The sequence below is a fragment of the Anabas testudineus genome, chromosome 19, assembly GCF_900324465.2.
Source record: "Anabas testudineus chromosome 19, fAnaTes1.2, whole genome shotgun sequence".
Taxonomy (NCBI): Eukaryota; Metazoa; Chordata; class Actinopteri; order Anabantiformes; family Anabantidae; genus Anabas; species Anabas testudineus.
In genome coordinates this window covers 8,716,854-8,734,494 of record NC_046628.1, presented here as the reverse complement: position 1 = coordinate 8,734,494, position 17,641 = coordinate 8,716,854, and the positions used below count along the sequence as shown (strand labels likewise).

Below are 17,641 nucleotides of genomic sequence, written 5' to 3'. Positions count from 1 at the left end.
ATTGGGGTAAATATTTTATTCCATGGTACCATTATAAATCATATACTGTGTTTTGAGGAATCAAACTAAGGAAAACGTAGTTCAGGTTGTGTAAAAACAATGTGGGAATCTTTATCTGAAAAAAGGTGTTTAAAAATAAAATGTAAGGGAATGGAGACAGAACATAAAGAATCTCCTAGCTGTAACAGCAACCCAAAGGAACGTTTTTTCCATCTTTCTCTTTTGCCTTCTACCAAGATGCTGTAACGATGACATTTTTCAGTAGCTGAATTTCACAGGTGTCCTGTGGTGACAGGAGAATGGTGGGAAGAAGGTGGAAAGATGGCGAGTGTCCACGCTTAATAAGCATGGTTAGCCACAAAGAGTGACTCCCCACCAGCAGCACTGGCTCCAGAGGTCACGTATTTGCCCTGGCAGGCCAGGTTGTTAGCCTGTAGGAAGGAAAAAGATTCATAGTTCCCTGATCAGTGTAACAACACTATGTATCGACATAAATCACTAAATCAATATTTTTATTTATCATGTTCATACATACCAGAGCTCTCTTGACAAACTCCTCCTGGCATGCCTTTCCATTCTCCTTCTTGCCTCCCCAGGCTTTGAGGGCAGAGGCCTGCAGAGCACGACCGTATGAAAAGGTCAGGGCCCAAGGCCTGTGCAGGGGGCACTGATTCATGGCGTTCAGGTTGACAGAGGCTTCCTCCTCACTCTGGCCACCAGACAGGAAGGTAATGCCTGTGCATGAAGAACACCAGAGTTGAGCAACTCACTTCTCTAGACACTATTAACGAGTAACTGTAACTGGCAGGCTGTTCAAGAATTCAAAGTTTGCATGTGTGCACAGGTCAATATAATATTTAGGGCATTCAACTGACCAGGAACCGCAGGGGGCACAGTGCGGCGCAGGGCTGTTACAGTTGCCATGGCAATCTCCTGATTGCTGTACTTGTGCGAGCAGGAGTGTCCTGCAGTAACCATGTTGGGCTTGAGCAGGGTGCCCTCCAGGTAGACATGGTGGTCAGACAAGGCCTTGTACACAGCAGCCAGAACCTTCTCAGTGACGTACTGGCAGCGCTTCAGGTCATGGTCACCGTCAGGGAGAATCTCAGGCTCAACGATGGGGACAATGCCATGCTGAGGCAGGGATGAAAGAAGTATTATGTTGGGTTTACCTTTAAAGGGGTTTTATTTAATTGTCATTTTTAGAAGCTACAGCACAGACTCTATAAATTAAAGTGCTGTTAAATTAAAGTCTGTTGTTATGCACTATTGTGAACCCAATTTAACAACAACAGTGCTTTCATTTGTTAACTCACAAATAGACCCATAATAGAGAATGCTAGTATGATTTCCTTTTTGATTGCACGCACTCGTATCTGGGGCAAAGTCTAAAAGTGTACATCTCAAGCCCACACTAGCATTTGTCAGTTTGTGAGTACTAGTACTGATGGTGCTTTTTTTCCAAGTCATGGTAATTACAGATGGCATACTGCACTGTAGCTTCTGAGACAGCCAAAGAATCATTTAATAGGATTTAGTGGATATTTTAATGACCGCCTCTGTGGCACGTTTTTCTACCAGCTTGCAAACATTGATCTGCCCTTGCCATGGAGCTTGTAAAATGATGAATGTTAAAGCATGTTAATAGGGACTTCAGGATCTGTAGTGACTTACCATCTGGCAGATGCTAGCATAGCGGGCCAGCACATTGGCATTCTCAATGATGGCCAGGCGTGAGGGAGTGGTGGGGGTGATCTTCAGCACGCAGCGCCACTTGGCAAAGTCAGCACCATCCTTTTTGTACTGGGCACAGCGCTCATACAGTCCATCGAGACCTGTGAAAGAGAGAGAGGACACACTGGATCAGTTGGACAAAGCCATTGCCAAAATGTTGATGCATTTCTTTTCTTTGTGTCTTAATATGATTTCCACTCACCCTGGGTGGTTGTCTCGCCGTTGGTTCCGGCCAGGGGGACAACACCTTTGTCGACCTTGATTCCTACAACCATGTTCCTTTCCTTGAGGTACTGGGGGAAGGGCTTGCCATCGTCAGTCTTTTGGTACATGGTCTCATGGAAGAGGATAACGCCACCAATGCAAGGGGCGATGCGGTCGTCAGCAGTGAAGAGGAGTTGCCGGTACAGCCTCCTGTTCTCTTCAGTGTTCTCAGCATTGATGCTCTGAAAGCGCTTGGCCACACTCCCTAGAGGGTGTAAAAACAGAGAAGATAGTTAAAAAGCGGATTGATTGCTACACTGCAATGGTGTGTTTGTGTGTGCATTTGCAAATGTTTGTAGGGAATTTTCAGTTTAGATATTAGAAATGTACATTTGAACCTATCATAATGACCTAATGGTGTTCTTGTGGTACTTTATGGATGTAACAAAGCTTGCCTTTCCAATGACTGGCATTACATTACCAACTAATGTAATTTATAAAAGGTTAATTCATTTCCTTTACCAGTGGACTCATCTGCGGCGAGGATTCCCTTGCCAGGAGCAACAATCTTTTGAGCAATATCACTGAGCTCCTTCTTCTGCTCAGGCGTGAGGAAGGGATATGCGTGAGGCATCCTGTCACTGAATCAGAGGACAATAAGACATATTATTAGATAAGAAGCCAATATTTGCTTAGATAATTGGGAAGGCACAGGGTTAAAATTTCACAGAGACAGAAGGGTAAAAGTTCAGCTAATTTTAAGATGCAGTGTTCGACATTTGGGTTTGTGGTTCTTTTTTACAATACATGAGAAACAAAACTAGCTTACTAACTAGGTTAACTGTGAAGGAAGTGGTAAAACAAAAACCTGTCTACATGGTTTAACATTTTCCTGTCTGTTCGTTGCTTAAAGGATCCGCTGGTGTCCCATCTGTGTGGCTACAGTTGTTGCAGCTGCAGTAATTAAGGCACTTTATCTGTGGGGATCACATGCTATTCCCCAGGCACAATATGCCGCAACACAGGGGATCTAGTGTCAGAGAGCTATCCAACCCTTCACGTATCTGACCACCCTTTAGAGATCACGACAAGCATGTGACTGACCTATTCCGTTTTCTAGCCTCTTATCCCTGACCTTTCTGTTCCCCTTTCCTTCCATTCCTCCCTGCTCTGCTGCCCCACCACCTCTCCACATGCCCGTGCCTCTACTATCAATAGACTGGCCTAAATATACACTGCATTACTGCAAAGCACTAGGGCTCAGCGAGAAGGCAACTCAGAAAAGACAATTGTGCACTTTCACACCTCCCCCCACCACACACACAAATGAAGACAGTTTTAAATAAAAGCGTAGTGAAAAAGTGTAAGGCGAGTGAGCAACACTAGTGAGTTACCACTGACACTTTGCAAACAATGCAATCAAAACCAATGATGCACTATATTTAAAAATGCTAAGTAATGAGGGAGAGTGCAGTGTATGAGCTTGAGGGCAAGCACAGCAATTCATTAGTCATTAGAGAAAGTTTTACTGAAAACACAGTGTCAGTAGATTTTTAAGCCATGGGACACCTGTGTGTGGGTTAGGTACTCGTGCAGACTGATCAAGAAGGCATAGCTGTGGGTTAAAGGCGATATTCATGTAGCCATATAGACACACATGGCTGCCACAGAAACCACAAATTTGCTTGAGCAGAGAAACAGGTGAAACATTATATTACACGTTTGTTCTTAAAGCCTGAATGAACAAAATGTTTACTGCATAGCAAAAAAAAAAAAAAAAGGTCAATTAAAGTAAGCAAATCTTTTGTTCTTTTACCTTTTTGAGTTTAGGAGGAGAGCTGAGAGAAGAGGGAGGGAGAAGATCTGGCCTTCGTCTGCGACACCCCTTCAGCCTGCTGGCCCTTGTATTTATCCTCCCATTGTGACCCCTCACATTTCAACTGCTATGCTATAAAAAGAACAGGATGCAACCAGAGATGGCTTGTGACATTCAGACAGACTGGGACTGGAGTAACATGGTGGTGAGCCGCCAGTGAAAGGGCTAGGACTGTTTGACTGAAGAGTCAGACACTGTTCTCCACATCATCCTTAGACAGAATTATACATGCACATGCCTACAACCTGTCCTTTTTTATTTAAGGCATTTTTATGACTATGTTGCAGTGAGCAAGGACATGTATTCAGGCATAGTTACATGACAATTTAATGTCTCAACTGAGCATCTCAGCACGCAGAGGTCATTTTAAAGGGTGTGTGGAGGAAGATAAGTTTGGGTTATATGGAGTATGTACTAATAGTGCACACACATGCTCACACAGAGGCTTAGAGGGCATGTGACAACATTGCTAACCTGCCCTTAGAAATCCAATCCAGATACAGCAACACAGATCACTGATCCTCAACCTTTTCATGACCTTTCTTCATCGTCCTTGCTTGCCAGAAAACAGGTCAAGTGGTGAACTTGCAAAGGTTGCACAAGCACATCGTCAAGTTGTTCGGTACTTTACAGCTGTTGGTTTTCCTCGCTCAGAAGAATTACTTGAAATGGCAAGCCACACATTTGAAAGCAGCAACCATCTCTGTGTTGCTGCAACAACATAGAGACACTTCATCAGCTGTGAACAACACCATCAAAAGACAGACACTTCTGACATTCACTTCCTGAACAGAGACTGTGGCTCAAATGAGTCGACATGTAGAGTTGTGACAAAGAGGCAAAAAAAAGCATTGGTTTGTTATCTGGTGAAGCCAGATGTCACACCACTGACATTTTTTCACAATGTTTTTGGAGGAGTCTCACACAGCGTGAGAACAGTAAGCTCCTTATAAGGCAGACTACTCTTATTATTCACAAGTTCCCATGGCATCATCATTTCAGTATTTCAACACGGGGGTTTCACATCCATAGCTAATTCACATTAACTTCTCAGCTTCTACAACTCCAACAACATAAGATAAAATGGGCTAGCAGCCTATGTGACTATATCTCATACAAATCTTGCACAAGCATCATGTTTTCTGACTCACAGATGCAACGAGACAGTGCTAGAGGAAGTAAAAAAGAAAAAAGCAGAATTAGGCCCTTTTATTTTTAGTTGTTTTATTTTTAATAGCTTATGTTAACTGTGGTTTGGTAAATGTTAATCTACCTCTGGCAAGGCTTGACCAAATTAGGAAAAATGTCAAATATCTATGAATTTTAATCAATTTAAATTGCTAATTAAAATTGATGTTACTCTCCCTCTGACGAATCAGGACGAAAAAAAGAGACGGCAACTTAAATATTTAAAGAAAAGCAAGTTATACTGTACTCTGCTGCTGAATTAGCATAGGTCCTATTGTTAAAGGTACTATCTTTAATTCAAAATGATTTGTATGATACATCTTACAACAGTGACTGGCTGACCAGAGACATAATGATCACTAAAGAGTTGGGTGTTACTTTATTTTGTTAACTACTTGAGTTATCAGATACACCACTATCTGTTACATCAGTGTGGGTTGCAAATAACTTCTCAATTTTTAGACATACCATTCCAAAATAAAAAAAATATATATATTGAAATGTAAATTTAAACAATATCAATGAGAGCATATTGTATTTTCATAGTTTATAAAACAGAAAGTGTTTGTCAAGATTGTAACTCCTCCTACGTACCAGTTCCTGCTGCCTTGGTCTGAGCAGTTACTCATGATTTCTGCATTTTGGTTTCAACATTTCCCTTCTTTGACATTAGTAGACATTCTTACCTGCAGGAATTCTTATTAATAATTTCATGTGAGTAACATAATGGACTGGATAATTACTGCTGCGTTATTCCTGTCAGGTAAGTCATCTTTGAATCTTTCCTGCTTCAGTCTTATATTTATTTTCTATATTTAATTATATTTATCAGCTGTATGCATGTTCAGACACTGAAAGCATAATAATTACATTAGTCTTAATGTTACATATCATTCAATCAGGAGTTGATGTTGCTGTAGACCATCCACTGCATTGCTGAAATGCCAAAATAAATAAATAAATAATAAAAAATTATACTACTATAGCTTAATAATACTTAACAGAAGTGTCTCACTACACTGAACCAAACTGGGCATGTGGTGGTTTTGACACTGTGGTTTAATTTCATTTCATGTATGTGGTAGAAATATTTTTTTTCAATGCTCCTGCCAGATGGTATTAATGTTGTGGCTGATCAATGTTATTAACTTAACCTCCCCATTTATTTGTACAGGTTTGTAGAAGAAAACATAGCGACACCATAGATTAATGTTAGAATTAAAAGTAAACATATACAACCTGAGTCAGATATTACCTGCCTTTTGACAGTTAACATCTTAGAATTATCACAAAACATCCTACTTATCTCTCTCACCTCTTAGATAGTTACAGACAAGATAGTCTGATAGTTACAGACTTCCTGGTGGTGTCTATGTGGTTTTTGATTCTTTTTGTCATTTAGTTAAATTGATTATATATATTTATTGACTTGTTATCATTGACGTGTCAAACTACAGCGAGTAGTTAATCAACAGTAAATGTTAAGAAAGCTGAATAAATAAAGTTAAATTAGTAAAATCTGTGATACAGTCTGTGTCTTTCTGACTGCAGTAGCCGAACCCTGGTGAAAAGCAGAAGCTTAAAAAAATAATTGTCTTATTAAAGGTTTTTAGTAACAACGAACTTCAGTAAAAAAATACAAAGTGTCATTTAGAAATGTAAAGTATACCAAAATCCATTAACCATTAATATTCAGTTGCCAGGTGTTGATGAGAGGTTTGGATAGATCTACTTTTAATGTTTGCTGTTCACGTTACTTATGTTGTTTGATGTTGCTGCCTGTCTTGATCAGGACACTAAAGGATTCTTAATCTCAGGGAGGTTCTGCAAGTAAAAAAAAAAAAAATTAAATCAGTAAAATTAACACAATCTCTTTTTAAGTTGTTGAGCATGAGACAATCCGCTTCAAAGATGAGTCTAATGTAGTGTCCAAAAAAGGGACAGAAAAACAGGAAGGCTTTATTCATGCAATTAGAACCACCCAATATCAGGAAATCCCAGCAGGGCTCCATAGAAGGAAGTCTTACACAGAATAAGAATTGGTAGTAAAGTGGGAGAATTGTCATGTTTCTGACTTTGGCACCACCTTGTGGTTTTATGAAAAAAAAAAAAAGATGCTGAGACAGACCTCAACTACAACATAACACTCTGAGACACTCAAGACTGAAAGCAACACACAGACCGTATACATTTACACTTACACAGAACATTAGTGGCAATTACTTAAATGTTGCTATGTTCACATTCTGTGTTTTCCTCTTCATTTATCAGTGCTAAAGGCTGCACTGTGTTTCAACATCGAACCTGTGGCCTGGCAGACATTTAGAAGGGATGCTGCAGGTTTTGGCTACCAGGTGGTACAAAGACAATCAGAGTAAGTCAGAGTCTGGGTTTTTGTGGTGAATAAACATAAATCTGCTGTTCCCATTTATCTGCTACAGGAAGCTCTCCAGAATTGTGCCCTTACATACGTCCCTGGTTTTATTTCATCAGCTTGCTTGTCAGTGCTCCCCTTGAACAATATTCATCAAATAACAGGGGGCAAATATACAGATGTTCCACTGATTCCTGCCGAGATATTAACATTCAAAGTAGGTAATGGTTTATTTTTATAAGTCTTGACAAAAACTCCATTAAAATCTATATTTCAGTCAAAGATTCATGTTATCTATGTATTTGAATTTTGTAAAACTCAATAACAGACAAATTTTGCCTTGGTCACAAAGTGCAACCAAGATAAACTTAACTGATAAATGTTTTTAATGCAGTTCCAGATTTTGCAGTCAACATGTCCCTTGGTTTAACAATGACAAGTGATCCCAGAACACAGAAAACCCTGGTGAGTTATCAACAGTTTTCCAGCACATTGTTAATATTGGTGAAAGCATCAAGATTAATCAGAATGCAATCTTTTCAGGCCTGTGGTCCAACCATCCCGAAGGACTGCAAAAGTATCACCATGTACAGTGGTGTATGCTTTGAGATAGACCTCTCTAATGCTTTTGGGCCCCCCCTGCCTTCTACTAATAAAGGTACAAGACATGTAGTATGTAGCGGTTGTCAAAAAAGTATCCATAATAAAAAATGGGGAAAAAAATGTTTTAGAATCACCACACACACTTTCTTTCTTGTAGAAATATTAATTTCCTCTTTATGTCATAAATATTATAACTATATATATTATTATAACTATATAATTATTTACGATCACAGAAAAAAAAACACTAATACAAAACCACACTTCTTTTTCAGAATTACACATGAAGTACAAATAAACTAACATTTATCTAATATTGAACAAAATAAAATCATATGGAATTACTGATACATGACGCTGCCTAAATGATGCAGGTTAAGTAAAACAGTTAGGACAGGGATATTAAAAAGGAAGGTTATGGATATGTGGACAGTATTATGGTCTGTTTATCGCAAAGGGAAAATATTTGAGCAATATGTTCATTTTTGAGTCGTCTCTTTCACAGAGTGCAGAACTGAAGCAGACATTGCATTTCTACTGGATGGTTCAGGCAGTGTAGGCTGGGAAGATTTTGAAAGAATGAAGACTTTTGTGAAAGAGGTGGTTCGTTCATTTCCAGCCAAGGATACACAGGTACTGAGGACTGTGTTCCCATTTTCAGTTAAAACTTAACACAGACAGCAAAAAATTCACTTTTGTTTTTTTTAAATTAATGTGGCATTGAATTTCACTGTAGTTGATTTTCCTTTCTGTTATTTTTTGCAGTTTGCCCTTGCCCAATTCTCTAGCGAAACCCAGATCCATTATTACTTTAATGATTTTTTCTCTGGATCGTGGGAGGCAAATGTTGGTTCTGTTCGACAGCTATATGGAGGAACTTACACAGCTACAGGCATCAGAACAGTGGTGTAAGTGGCATTATGATGCTGTATGATAATGTCATGGTGACTTCTTGTTTGCACAGGAATTAGATGCTAATATATATATAGACTCTGTGACTACAATATGTGTATGAATAAAGGATTTATCTTGACAATTGAACTTTATAGTTATAGACACACCCAACTTTCATGTGAGGGCAGTGGTTTTGCAATTAAATCAGATTATCAGGAAACTGTCTCTTAGTATAAGTTGACATTTCTTTCTTAAGGCATATCATTTAATATATGTTAAAAATGCATTGAAAGTTAATGTTTCTGTTTACAGTGAAAATGTTTTCACACAAACAAAAGGTTCCAGACCAAATGTGAAGAAGATCTTGATAGTGATCACAGATGGAGAATCTCACCAACGAAATCAGTTGCCATCTGCAGCAGCTACAGCTGAGGCGAAAAACATTGTGCGGTTTGCTATTGGAGTAAGTTCTTCAGTTTCACTCAGTGTTTTTCCTGCGACCTGTAGGCACAAAACACAAAAACATTTCAGAAAGAGGCTGAGTTGGTAGAGGTGACATCGCCATTACCATATATGCAAAAAGCAAAATCAATCAAAAATATCAATCACTGTTATCCACTCGTAGAGCTTTTCATTATGTTTCATGTGTTTTCAAGCTATAAAGTTTACTAATGCTGATCTAAACTGATGTTGGTTCTGTCTGATCAGGAAGAAGTAGTGTTGTTACTACTTTTTGTATAGTCTGATATGTTTGTGTTATGTTCTGTTTTCTGACATCTCTTGGATTTTACATCTGCATTGCTCTGTAGAACTTAAGCAGTGAATTAATTAAATTATACAACATCTCAAATGCTTTTTTCCCAGGTTGGGAATGCTTTTCTCAATCCTGGTGCAAAATATGAACTGGATACCATTGCATCATCTCCCAGTCAAGAGCATGTGTTTCGAGTGGCGAGCTTTGATGCACTTGAAAAAATAAAGCAGAGTTTGGCGACCAAAATCTTCTCTATCGAAGGTATAGTTGTATATTTAACTTAATAACACTGCAGACATAGTTACAAAGAGTATATAATGTTTCAAAGTTTCAAAAAAAAATTAGGATTTATTTTTATTGAATATGCTTTGCTGTAAATCTACCGTGTAAATGAATGGAATGTGGAAATCAACATTATTGTGCTAATTTACTTTTCTGTTACAGGAACTCAAACCAGCGGAGAGTCACTGAAAATGGAAATGGCTCAAGAGGGATTTAGTGCTGCTTATGTGCTTGGGGTAATTACTAGAAAGTCACTGCACTGTACAGTTATCATCTTTTAAGCAAAGTGAACATATGCAAACACTTCCCCACACGTTGGAAATTGATTTAAGAGGCCAGTTTAAGAATCTATTTAAGATTTTTATTTTAAAAGTGTTCAAACTGTAATCAAACTGTAAAAATGTAACAGCACTGAGGTTTTTTAGGATCTGTCGAGAATAAAATAAGCTATAAAACCATGAGCCAAACTGGCACTTCAACTTAGCATTGTCTTATAAACGTAAACTCATTTGTCATCAGTATAATCCATCATTTGCAAAATGCAAAAAAAGAAGTTGTATAGTTAAAAAATTAGATTTTGAATTTAGCAAGTGTTAAGTTCTTTTGTTAGCTGATGTTTAGTAGCAAACACATGTTTACATTTCTTTCTGACTTGCAGGGAATTCAGTTGGGCATTGTTGGTGCCAATGAATGGAAAGGAGGCTACTTGCTATACACAAACACAAACACAAACACAAACACAATGAGCTCATTTGAGCCTGGAAAAATTGATCCTGACAGTTATCTGGGTAAGAAAAACTAACTCAGACATACACATGTGTTTTGCATATGTACTGCCCTACTGCAACCTTACCTCCCTTCTATTGAAATGATATACATACAAACATGCAGAATTTAGATTTAATTTAGAATAAGAAAAAAAGGTTTTATGCCACACATAAAACACCAAAAAGTACTGTATTTTTCCACAAAAAATATACAGTTTCATCTCAAAAAGATTAATTTAAAGCTTTAATATATGCTTGTAAAGCCCCTTAGTTGTGCAGAAGCCAATAAGCTGTCAGAAAATTCAAGAAGTCAGCTTAAGTAGACATTTCAGTGGTTAATGGTGTCATGACAGAAGATCCAAATTGTCAGAATAATAGTACAGAGAGTTATCCTTTTATGTTGCCTTGTCTCTCTCTATAACCTAAAGTGATTATTGTGAAGCATACCTTTCCCCTTGTGAGATGGTGTACCAGACTTTTATCTTAGGGAGTCAGATAGGATGTTTCATGCATGAAATTCACTTCTTTACATTGATTTAAGAAATGTTCATGTAACATATGAAGACACTTCCTTATCAAACATACAGGAACTCAAGACAGGAAACCAATATTTTGCAGCAACAGCCTTGTTGATAGAATAGGCGTTATCCTAGAGTGACCTTTTCTCTGTTGTTCAGAGACATAAAATGTATAATTTATTTTAACATATACACTCTTCCTTACCCTGTTCCTTCTGTAAAATGGTTACAGTTAAAAAGTGGCTAAACCTTTGACTCTTTAATTCTAGGTTACTCTATGACAGTTGCCACAACTGTTGAGGGCCCATTGACAATTACTGGTGCCCCAAGGTTTCGGCACATGGGAGCTGTGATAACAGTTTACCGAAACAGGTTCTTGCAAAAGATTGATCCCTTTCCATGGCAGGTGTGTTTACAATTCAGATATATTTTGTTGTTTTCCTCCTTTATGTGCTGATGACTTGTTGCTTGCACAGTTTCAGAGTGGTGAATATTTTGGAGCAGAGGTTTGTGCCATGAATCTGGATGAGGACCAGTACACCGACCTAATCCTCATATCTGCCCCTATGTACAAGGAGTCTGACAGAGAGGGAAGAGTTTACGTTTGCACTCTAACTAATTTGGTAAATGACAGTTTTATCCAGGGCTATTAGAGGAATTATTAGTTTTTCTTCAATGAACACTCAAACATTGATTGTTATCCCTTTTTTTCAGAATGTCGAGTGTAATTTAGATTTTAGTCCACTAGTACTGAGAGGGGGCGCATTTGCCCAAGGAAGATTTGGATCTTCTCTAGCTGTGCTGCCTGATCTTAACCTAGATAAGCTCAGTGATCTGGCAGTTGGAGCACCTTTGGAAAATGATGGTCAAGGCAGCATCTATATATTCAATGGCGAGGCAGGAAGGATAAATCCTACTTACTCACAGGTGAGATCAAAGAACAACAGAGGAAGATTTAACGCCCTTTGGATTTTTTCCCACTCTATTGTACATTTATACAATTTTCAATATGGTTAACTAAAACACTTTTGTCTGCATAGAGAATTGCTGGTTCTGAAGTCCAGTCAGGACTGAAGTTCTTTGGCATGTCGATCAGTCAGTCGTCTTTTGACCGCAGTGGGGATAAACTTCCTGATTTAGCCGTGGGTTCAAAGGGTACAGTTGTCTTACTCAGGTAAATTTCAAGATACCGCTATCATACAATCACAAGTTTACCTTTGCTGTGTGTAGATCAAATCAAATGTTAAGACAATATCAAAATCTGGGACAGATTATGTTTATGGATGGTATAAGAGAGTTTTATAAATTACAAACCCAAAATGTTGTTCACATGTATTTCTCTGCTCTGTCCAGATCAAAGCCTATAGTAATGATCGAAGCTTCGGTGTCATTCAATCCAACCCAAATCCCCACTCAAAATGATGATTGTTCAAAACCATTGGTGAACACAGCTACAATCTGCTTTACCATGACCTCCTCTAAAACAAATACAGGTTTCTTATTTTTCAATTGTTCTTCTATTATATATAAATGTGTGTACACGACTAACTTATGAATTTATTTATTCCAGCTCAAGCAAAGATTAATTATACTTTAACACTGGATGCCACTCGCAAGGTCCCAAACAACAGAGCTTACATCTCTGAAAAACAACGACAGTCGAGTGGCTCGACAACGATTTCCATAGGGCAAAACTGCCTCGACGTGAAGTTCTCTATTGACGTGAGTTGTTCAAATCTTCCAACAACACACACACACAGTTTGACCCTACAAAACAACAACAACAAAAACTCCCATTATTGATGCTCTTGCTGTTTTTTAATTAGATGTTGAATTGCAGCCAACTCTCTTTAAACTTAACAAAAAGTATTTTTGTAATTGTGCTCTGTTACAGGCTTGTCCAGAGGATGCTCTCAATGAACTTATCAATGAGCTCAAATTCACTTTTGATGGAGTGCCCTCTAGTACAAACCTCAAACCAAGTCTGGACCAGCGGGCTCAAACTTTAACCTTTCATCCTGTAAGTGACCTTTAGAGACACTAAGTTTTAACCTGCTGCTGTAATTATTCACACAAATAGCGAGAAGTTGCAAATAATCTCCTACCAAACAGTTTACTTCACCCTCTCTTCTACAGTTAGGCTTTGAGATCAACTGCGGCACTGATGGAAAGTGTGTGGACAACATAAAGTTGGATTTCAACTTCACCAGGTGAATTACAAAGTGAAGCATGAGCTGTGTTTGTTGTTCTCTTTTATCTTTCATCTTTTCTGAAAGTACAAATGGTTTGCATATGTATAAGAATGATATCAGTATCAATAACATATCAAACCACGTATGTATATCTTATTTGCTATTCTTTCATTTAGCGTGATACTGTCTGGACAATTGTTCAACCTCAATTCTCATGTACAATATTTTTAGTCATCCTAGCGGAAATGATGATGTTAATCTGTTAAGTGATTTGTGAGTTCACCACTTCACAATGAACCGTCTGGTACAGACTACGTAGAGGTATTTGTGGTCAACTTAAACATTACATGAACTTATAATCTGATTCTGGCACCATGACAGTGTTGGTCTGCAGATAGGCATAGATGTAGGTGTTAGTGTGCTACGTGAATTCCTACACATTTCTCTTCTTCTCATCCTGTGTCAGCTCCTCAGAGGTTAGGGTTGGTATTGATGAACTGTTGGAAGCCACAGTCTCAGTGGAGAACAGCGGTGAAAACTCCTACAACAGCCGTGTTATTCTCACATACCCACCCGGGCTCTCCTACAGGAAGTTCACAATTCTGAAGGTAAGGTGTCAGAACAATTCAGTTCAAGTTCATCTCTGCTCAGCTCATTTTTCAGATCACACAACAGCTCCAGTTGATGGGTGACTTTGTTTGTTTGTTTGTTTTTTTATAAAGGGAAGAATTGACTGCAATTCCTTGGACAGTGAAAATGGCTTATCAAGAGGAAAGACAGAATGCACTGTCGACAGGCCTATTTTCAAGAGCGGCGCTAAGGTTTGACTGTACAGAAGCATCTTTCTCTCAGCTGCAGGCTCTAAAGACAGTCCTGTATAATGCAGAGAAAATGTAATGTGTCTCATTCATTTTATTTTAGGCTTTTTTCGTAGTCTCTTATGGAATTGATAATGACGGTCAGCTCAACAGGAGGATTTTTGTCACTGCAAATGCCACCAGGTACTGTTCAGTTACCTGGCCATAAACGCAACATTTAATAACAACTAAGACAACAATTAATGTCACTTCTTCCTTTTAGTGGGAATACGGATCACTCCAGTTCAAGCGAACTCTATAAAAAGAGAGAGATTGACGTAAAATACAGCATATTCTTTACATTTGAAAGGTTTGTATTGGTCTATGTGAAACAATTAGTATGAAAAGTAAAACTGAAGCTGAAAAACACCCACAAAGGTCACTGAAATAACTTAATAATATACTAACAAAAAAAAAATCAGACATTTCTTTTGAGTTGTGTTACGTGCGTGACCCCAGGAAACTTGCTTTTTGGACGTACTAGAATAAAGTGTAATTGCACATCCAGCACAGTAGATGGCAGTGGTGCTCTCATTCTCATAGTGTGCGCAGAGAGTATTAGCTCTATGGTGTTATTGCACCAACTATGGAGCAGGAGGTTTGAAGTGTAGTGAACAAACCCTCAAGAGACACCATGAATGAAAGGCGGACAGAGACGGAGATAATGAGATAAACAAATAATAATAATTGAGAAGTACTGCTTTAAGATAAGGATGCCAATCATTTTGTCCATGTCTGTATGATCTTAATCAAATATCAAACATGTCTGTTTTCAATATCAGTTCCCTCAGCTACAACAATTTCACTTTCGGAAAGAATAATTTGCAGAAACCATTCCAACAAACACTTGGGGTAAGATATCACAGCAGTTCTTCACCTCGATTCAGGCCATAACACATGCTCAGCCCCTTCAGTACTCTCCTTGTCTCTTTTTCCTTCCGTTAGGTTATAAATGATATCAGAGCGCTGAATTGTACTGTTGTGATCAGGGTGCCAGTAAAGCTGGGTGATAAAGACATTTGGGTGGATTCAAATAATTTACAGGTAACGAATGATGAAACAACCAAACCTGAAACTGTTCTTATTTTAATGCAACTACAGCCTCAAGGATGGCTGGTCATATCCACCATATATATGGACCACATCTTTCTGTCTGTCTCTCTGTCTGAATCTCTGTCTGACATGAATCTGCTCTATTTCAGATTCCAGGCTGCCGAAGGGACAAGGATGAAGAACCTGCTCTCAAAGATTTTGTTACTGAGATAAAGAAAAATAAGTCGGTGGTAAGAATGTCTATACAGTTATCCAGAGAAGCTGAGACTTATTCTAAAATACACAAAAAGACGAAACTGACCTTTTATTTATTTATCTGACAAATGTACAAAGAAATAACATTTAGAAAATATTCAACATCATTGTGGATGATTCCAGGTGAAGGTTCCATGAATAGGATTAAATGAAATATCCACCAAGGCCACAACTTGTTTTTGACTGCAAACTTGTGACAGCTGAGAAAAATTTTATTACTCAAGAAGGAAGCGATACACGAATTCTGGGAGCAAGCTTGTAAGAAATTGTATGAAAGGCAGCTGAAACAAGTTTTGTGGTCAGATGAGTCCCTATATTTGTGTTTTTATTGTATTTTAGAAAACGTCGGCACTTGGCTTGAAATGGGCTTTGTCTTATATTTGGATATGTGGATATTTAGAGTTGTACGTGTAAATGGATTACAGCTTTGTTTGCTTACTTCTTTATTTCTTATTTAACTCACCAACAGGGCTGCTCTGTAGCCAGGTGCGCAGTGTTCAAGTGCACTGGATTTATAGGACGAGGGGAGAAGAAACAGTACATAATATCTGCCAACCTCAGTTCAGGGTGGATCGAGCAGGTAACTAATTAAATGATGATTGTGGTTCACGAATTCAAGGGTTTATGTTTTATACATTTGAAGTGCTGGATTTGGAATTATGTGATTACAACTGGTTTTGATTAATGTGATAACAATAATAATAAATGTTAGAGTTTCAGAAATAAGAGTTTAACATCACAAAAGATTAAATCAAGCTTTTGTTTCTAAACAGATTGGACTTCATTCTGCCAAATTCCTCTTGACCAGCACAGCCAGTCTGGAGTATGACAAAAACCAGTACATCTACTTTTCAACAGGGTCTAATACCAACCCTCCTATTCGAAAGGTGATTACACATCTCATTCTCTTATTTGTGTTTTAAATGAGTGTGAATTTGATCTACATTCAATCGTGTTACCTCTCAGATTGAGGCAGAGGTAGAAGTGTATCCTGAACCAGACTTCACCAAGGAGATTGTCGGAGGGTCTCTGGGAGGGTTGGCTCTACTGGTTTTACTCACTGCAGGTCTTTATAAGGTGAGACTAAAGCTTTCTGCGCTGAATTCACTTATTTTCATTTTCTAACATTCAGCAGTTATCTTATCTACAGCAGGATTGATGTGTCTTCATATAGCGTTTTTTGTTTTTTACTCTCAGGCTGGTTTTTTCAAGAGTAAATACAAGGAGATGATTAATCAGGAAGCAGGAGAAGGAGCAGATCCAGGGGCTGATGGAGGTGCTCCTGCACCAGAATAAGCATGAAATCCGTTGTGTCAGTAGCTGTTAATATCTGTATAATTATCACTTAATTTTAAGGTTAATCTGTACCAGTACTCCACTTTTAATTCAACATTTAAAAAAAGCATTGAGAGCTTATTTGTGGGTGAAATTCCTCACTCATTATTTATTTTAATAGAGGTTGTCAGCCTGTAATATAATAGTGATAGTGAAGGGTAAATGTTCACTATGTGGGGAGTGGGTTCATACAGCCTACGTGATCCTGATGATGAGCCTTTATTAAATTACATTTTAAAATATTTTGCTTATTTTAATACTAACACTTCAATACTTTTGCACTTGTACTTTAACAGTTTCAGTCAGGTGAAAAACAAAATCAGTACAGTTTCATTTTTTATTTCTTTCTCTTTTTTTCCTGTAAATCTGCTAAAACGTGGTGTGTGTATATGTGCTGCTTACTTAAAACTGCTATTGAAAATATGAACCAATTTGTTTAGAAATAAATGATGTAATATATAATGTTGCTCCATTTTGAATTTGGTTAGAAAAAAGCCAGTGCTTATTGCTTTTTCAAACATTTATTATATGACATACGTGACATTTAATGTCATGTGTCATGTTTAGAAGATTTAAGTAACACATTTTTAAAAAAACAAGCATCTATAATACTGTTTAAAAATGTATCCACCTGGATTCAGTGAAACACATTTAAAAATAGATTTTCTGTGCAATAAAATGGCAGTAAAATACCTTAGCTGGGCTTTGTGGTGAAATCATTTTAGCAATGTTACCTGAGTATACAATAGATATGG

At 38.0% G+C, this 17,641-nt stretch overlaps 2 protein-coding genes across 3 annotated transcripts; one reads left to right on the top strand and one right to left on the bottom strand.

Annotated features, from left to right (window-relative positions):
• Position 1: 1 nt before the first annotated feature.
• On the bottom strand, positions 2-4,518 carry aldoab (aldolase a, fructose-bisphosphate, b). 2 transcript variants are annotated; one of them, XM_026351916.1, is made up of 8 exons: positions 4,289-4,518; positions 3,755-3,886; positions 2,461-2,579; positions 1,937-2,203; positions 1,675-1,835; positions 876-1,134; positions 536-735; positions 2-431 (listed from the first exon to the last, which is right to left on the bottom strand). In XM_026351916.1, the coding sequence occupies exons 3-8, from the start codon at positions 2,570-2,572 to the stop codon at positions 339-341; spliced, it is 1,092 nt and encodes a 363-aa protein (XP_026207701.1). In that variant the 5' UTR covers positions 2,573-2,579; positions 3,755-3,886; positions 4,289-4,518; the 3' UTR covers positions 2-338. The 2 variants fall into 2 exon arrangements, with proteins under 2 accessions (XP_026207701.1, XP_026207702.1); XM_026351917.1 differs by lacking the exon at positions 4,289-4,518 and having other exon boundaries at positions 3,755-3,903.
• Positions 4,519-5,438: 920 nt separating this feature from the next.
• On the top strand, positions 5,439-17,578 carry LOC113156668 (integrin alpha-M-like). Its single transcript, XM_026351912.1, has 30 exons — positions 5,439-5,765; positions 7,274-7,376; positions 7,496-7,593; positions 7,771-7,841; positions 7,920-8,034; positions 8,485-8,612; positions 8,745-8,887; positions 9,186-9,336; positions 9,738-9,888; positions 10,072-10,145; positions 10,568-10,697; positions 11,464-11,600; positions 11,671-11,817; positions 11,909-12,121; positions 12,235-12,368; positions 12,548-12,687; positions 12,765-12,916; positions 13,089-13,214; positions 13,331-13,404; positions 13,853-13,994; positions 14,109-14,207; positions 14,308-14,387; positions 14,467-14,553; positions 15,026-15,095; positions 15,189-15,287; positions 15,446-15,526; positions 16,021-16,131; positions 16,325-16,438; positions 16,518-16,628; positions 16,749-17,578. Exons 1-30 carry the CDS (start codon positions 5,729-5,731, stop codon positions 16,845-16,847), a joined length of 3,417 nt encoding a protein of 1,138 aa, XP_026207697.1. The 5' UTR covers positions 5,439-5,728; the 3' UTR covers positions 16,848-17,578.
• The last annotated feature ends 63 nt before the right edge of the window (positions 17,579-17,641 follow it).

Coding starts and splice junctions, on each gene's coding strand:
- aldoab (XM_026351916.1), bottom strand. CDS start 2,572: ATGCCTCACGCATATCCCTTCCTCACGCCTGAGCAGAAGAAGGAGCTC. Junction 2,204..2,460: donor CGCCGCAGATGAGTCCACTG/GTAAAGGAAATG, acceptor TACACCCTCTAG/GGAGTGTGGCCAAGCGCTTT. Junction 1,135..1,674: donor ATGCTAGCATCTGCCAGATG/GTAAGTCACTAC, acceptor TCCCTGCCTCAG/CATGGCATTGTCCCCATCGT.
- LOC113156668 (XM_026351912.1), top strand. CDS start 5,729: ATGGACTGGATAATTACTGCTGCGTTATTCCTGTCAG. Junction 5,766..7,273: donor TGCTGCGTTATTCCTGTCAG/GTAAGTCATCTT, acceptor TTCATTTATCAG/TGCTAAAGGCTGCACTGTGT. Junction 13,215..13,330: donor AAACTTTAACCTTTCATCCT/GTAAGTGACCTT, acceptor TCTCTTCTACAG/TTAGGCTTTGAGATCAACTG.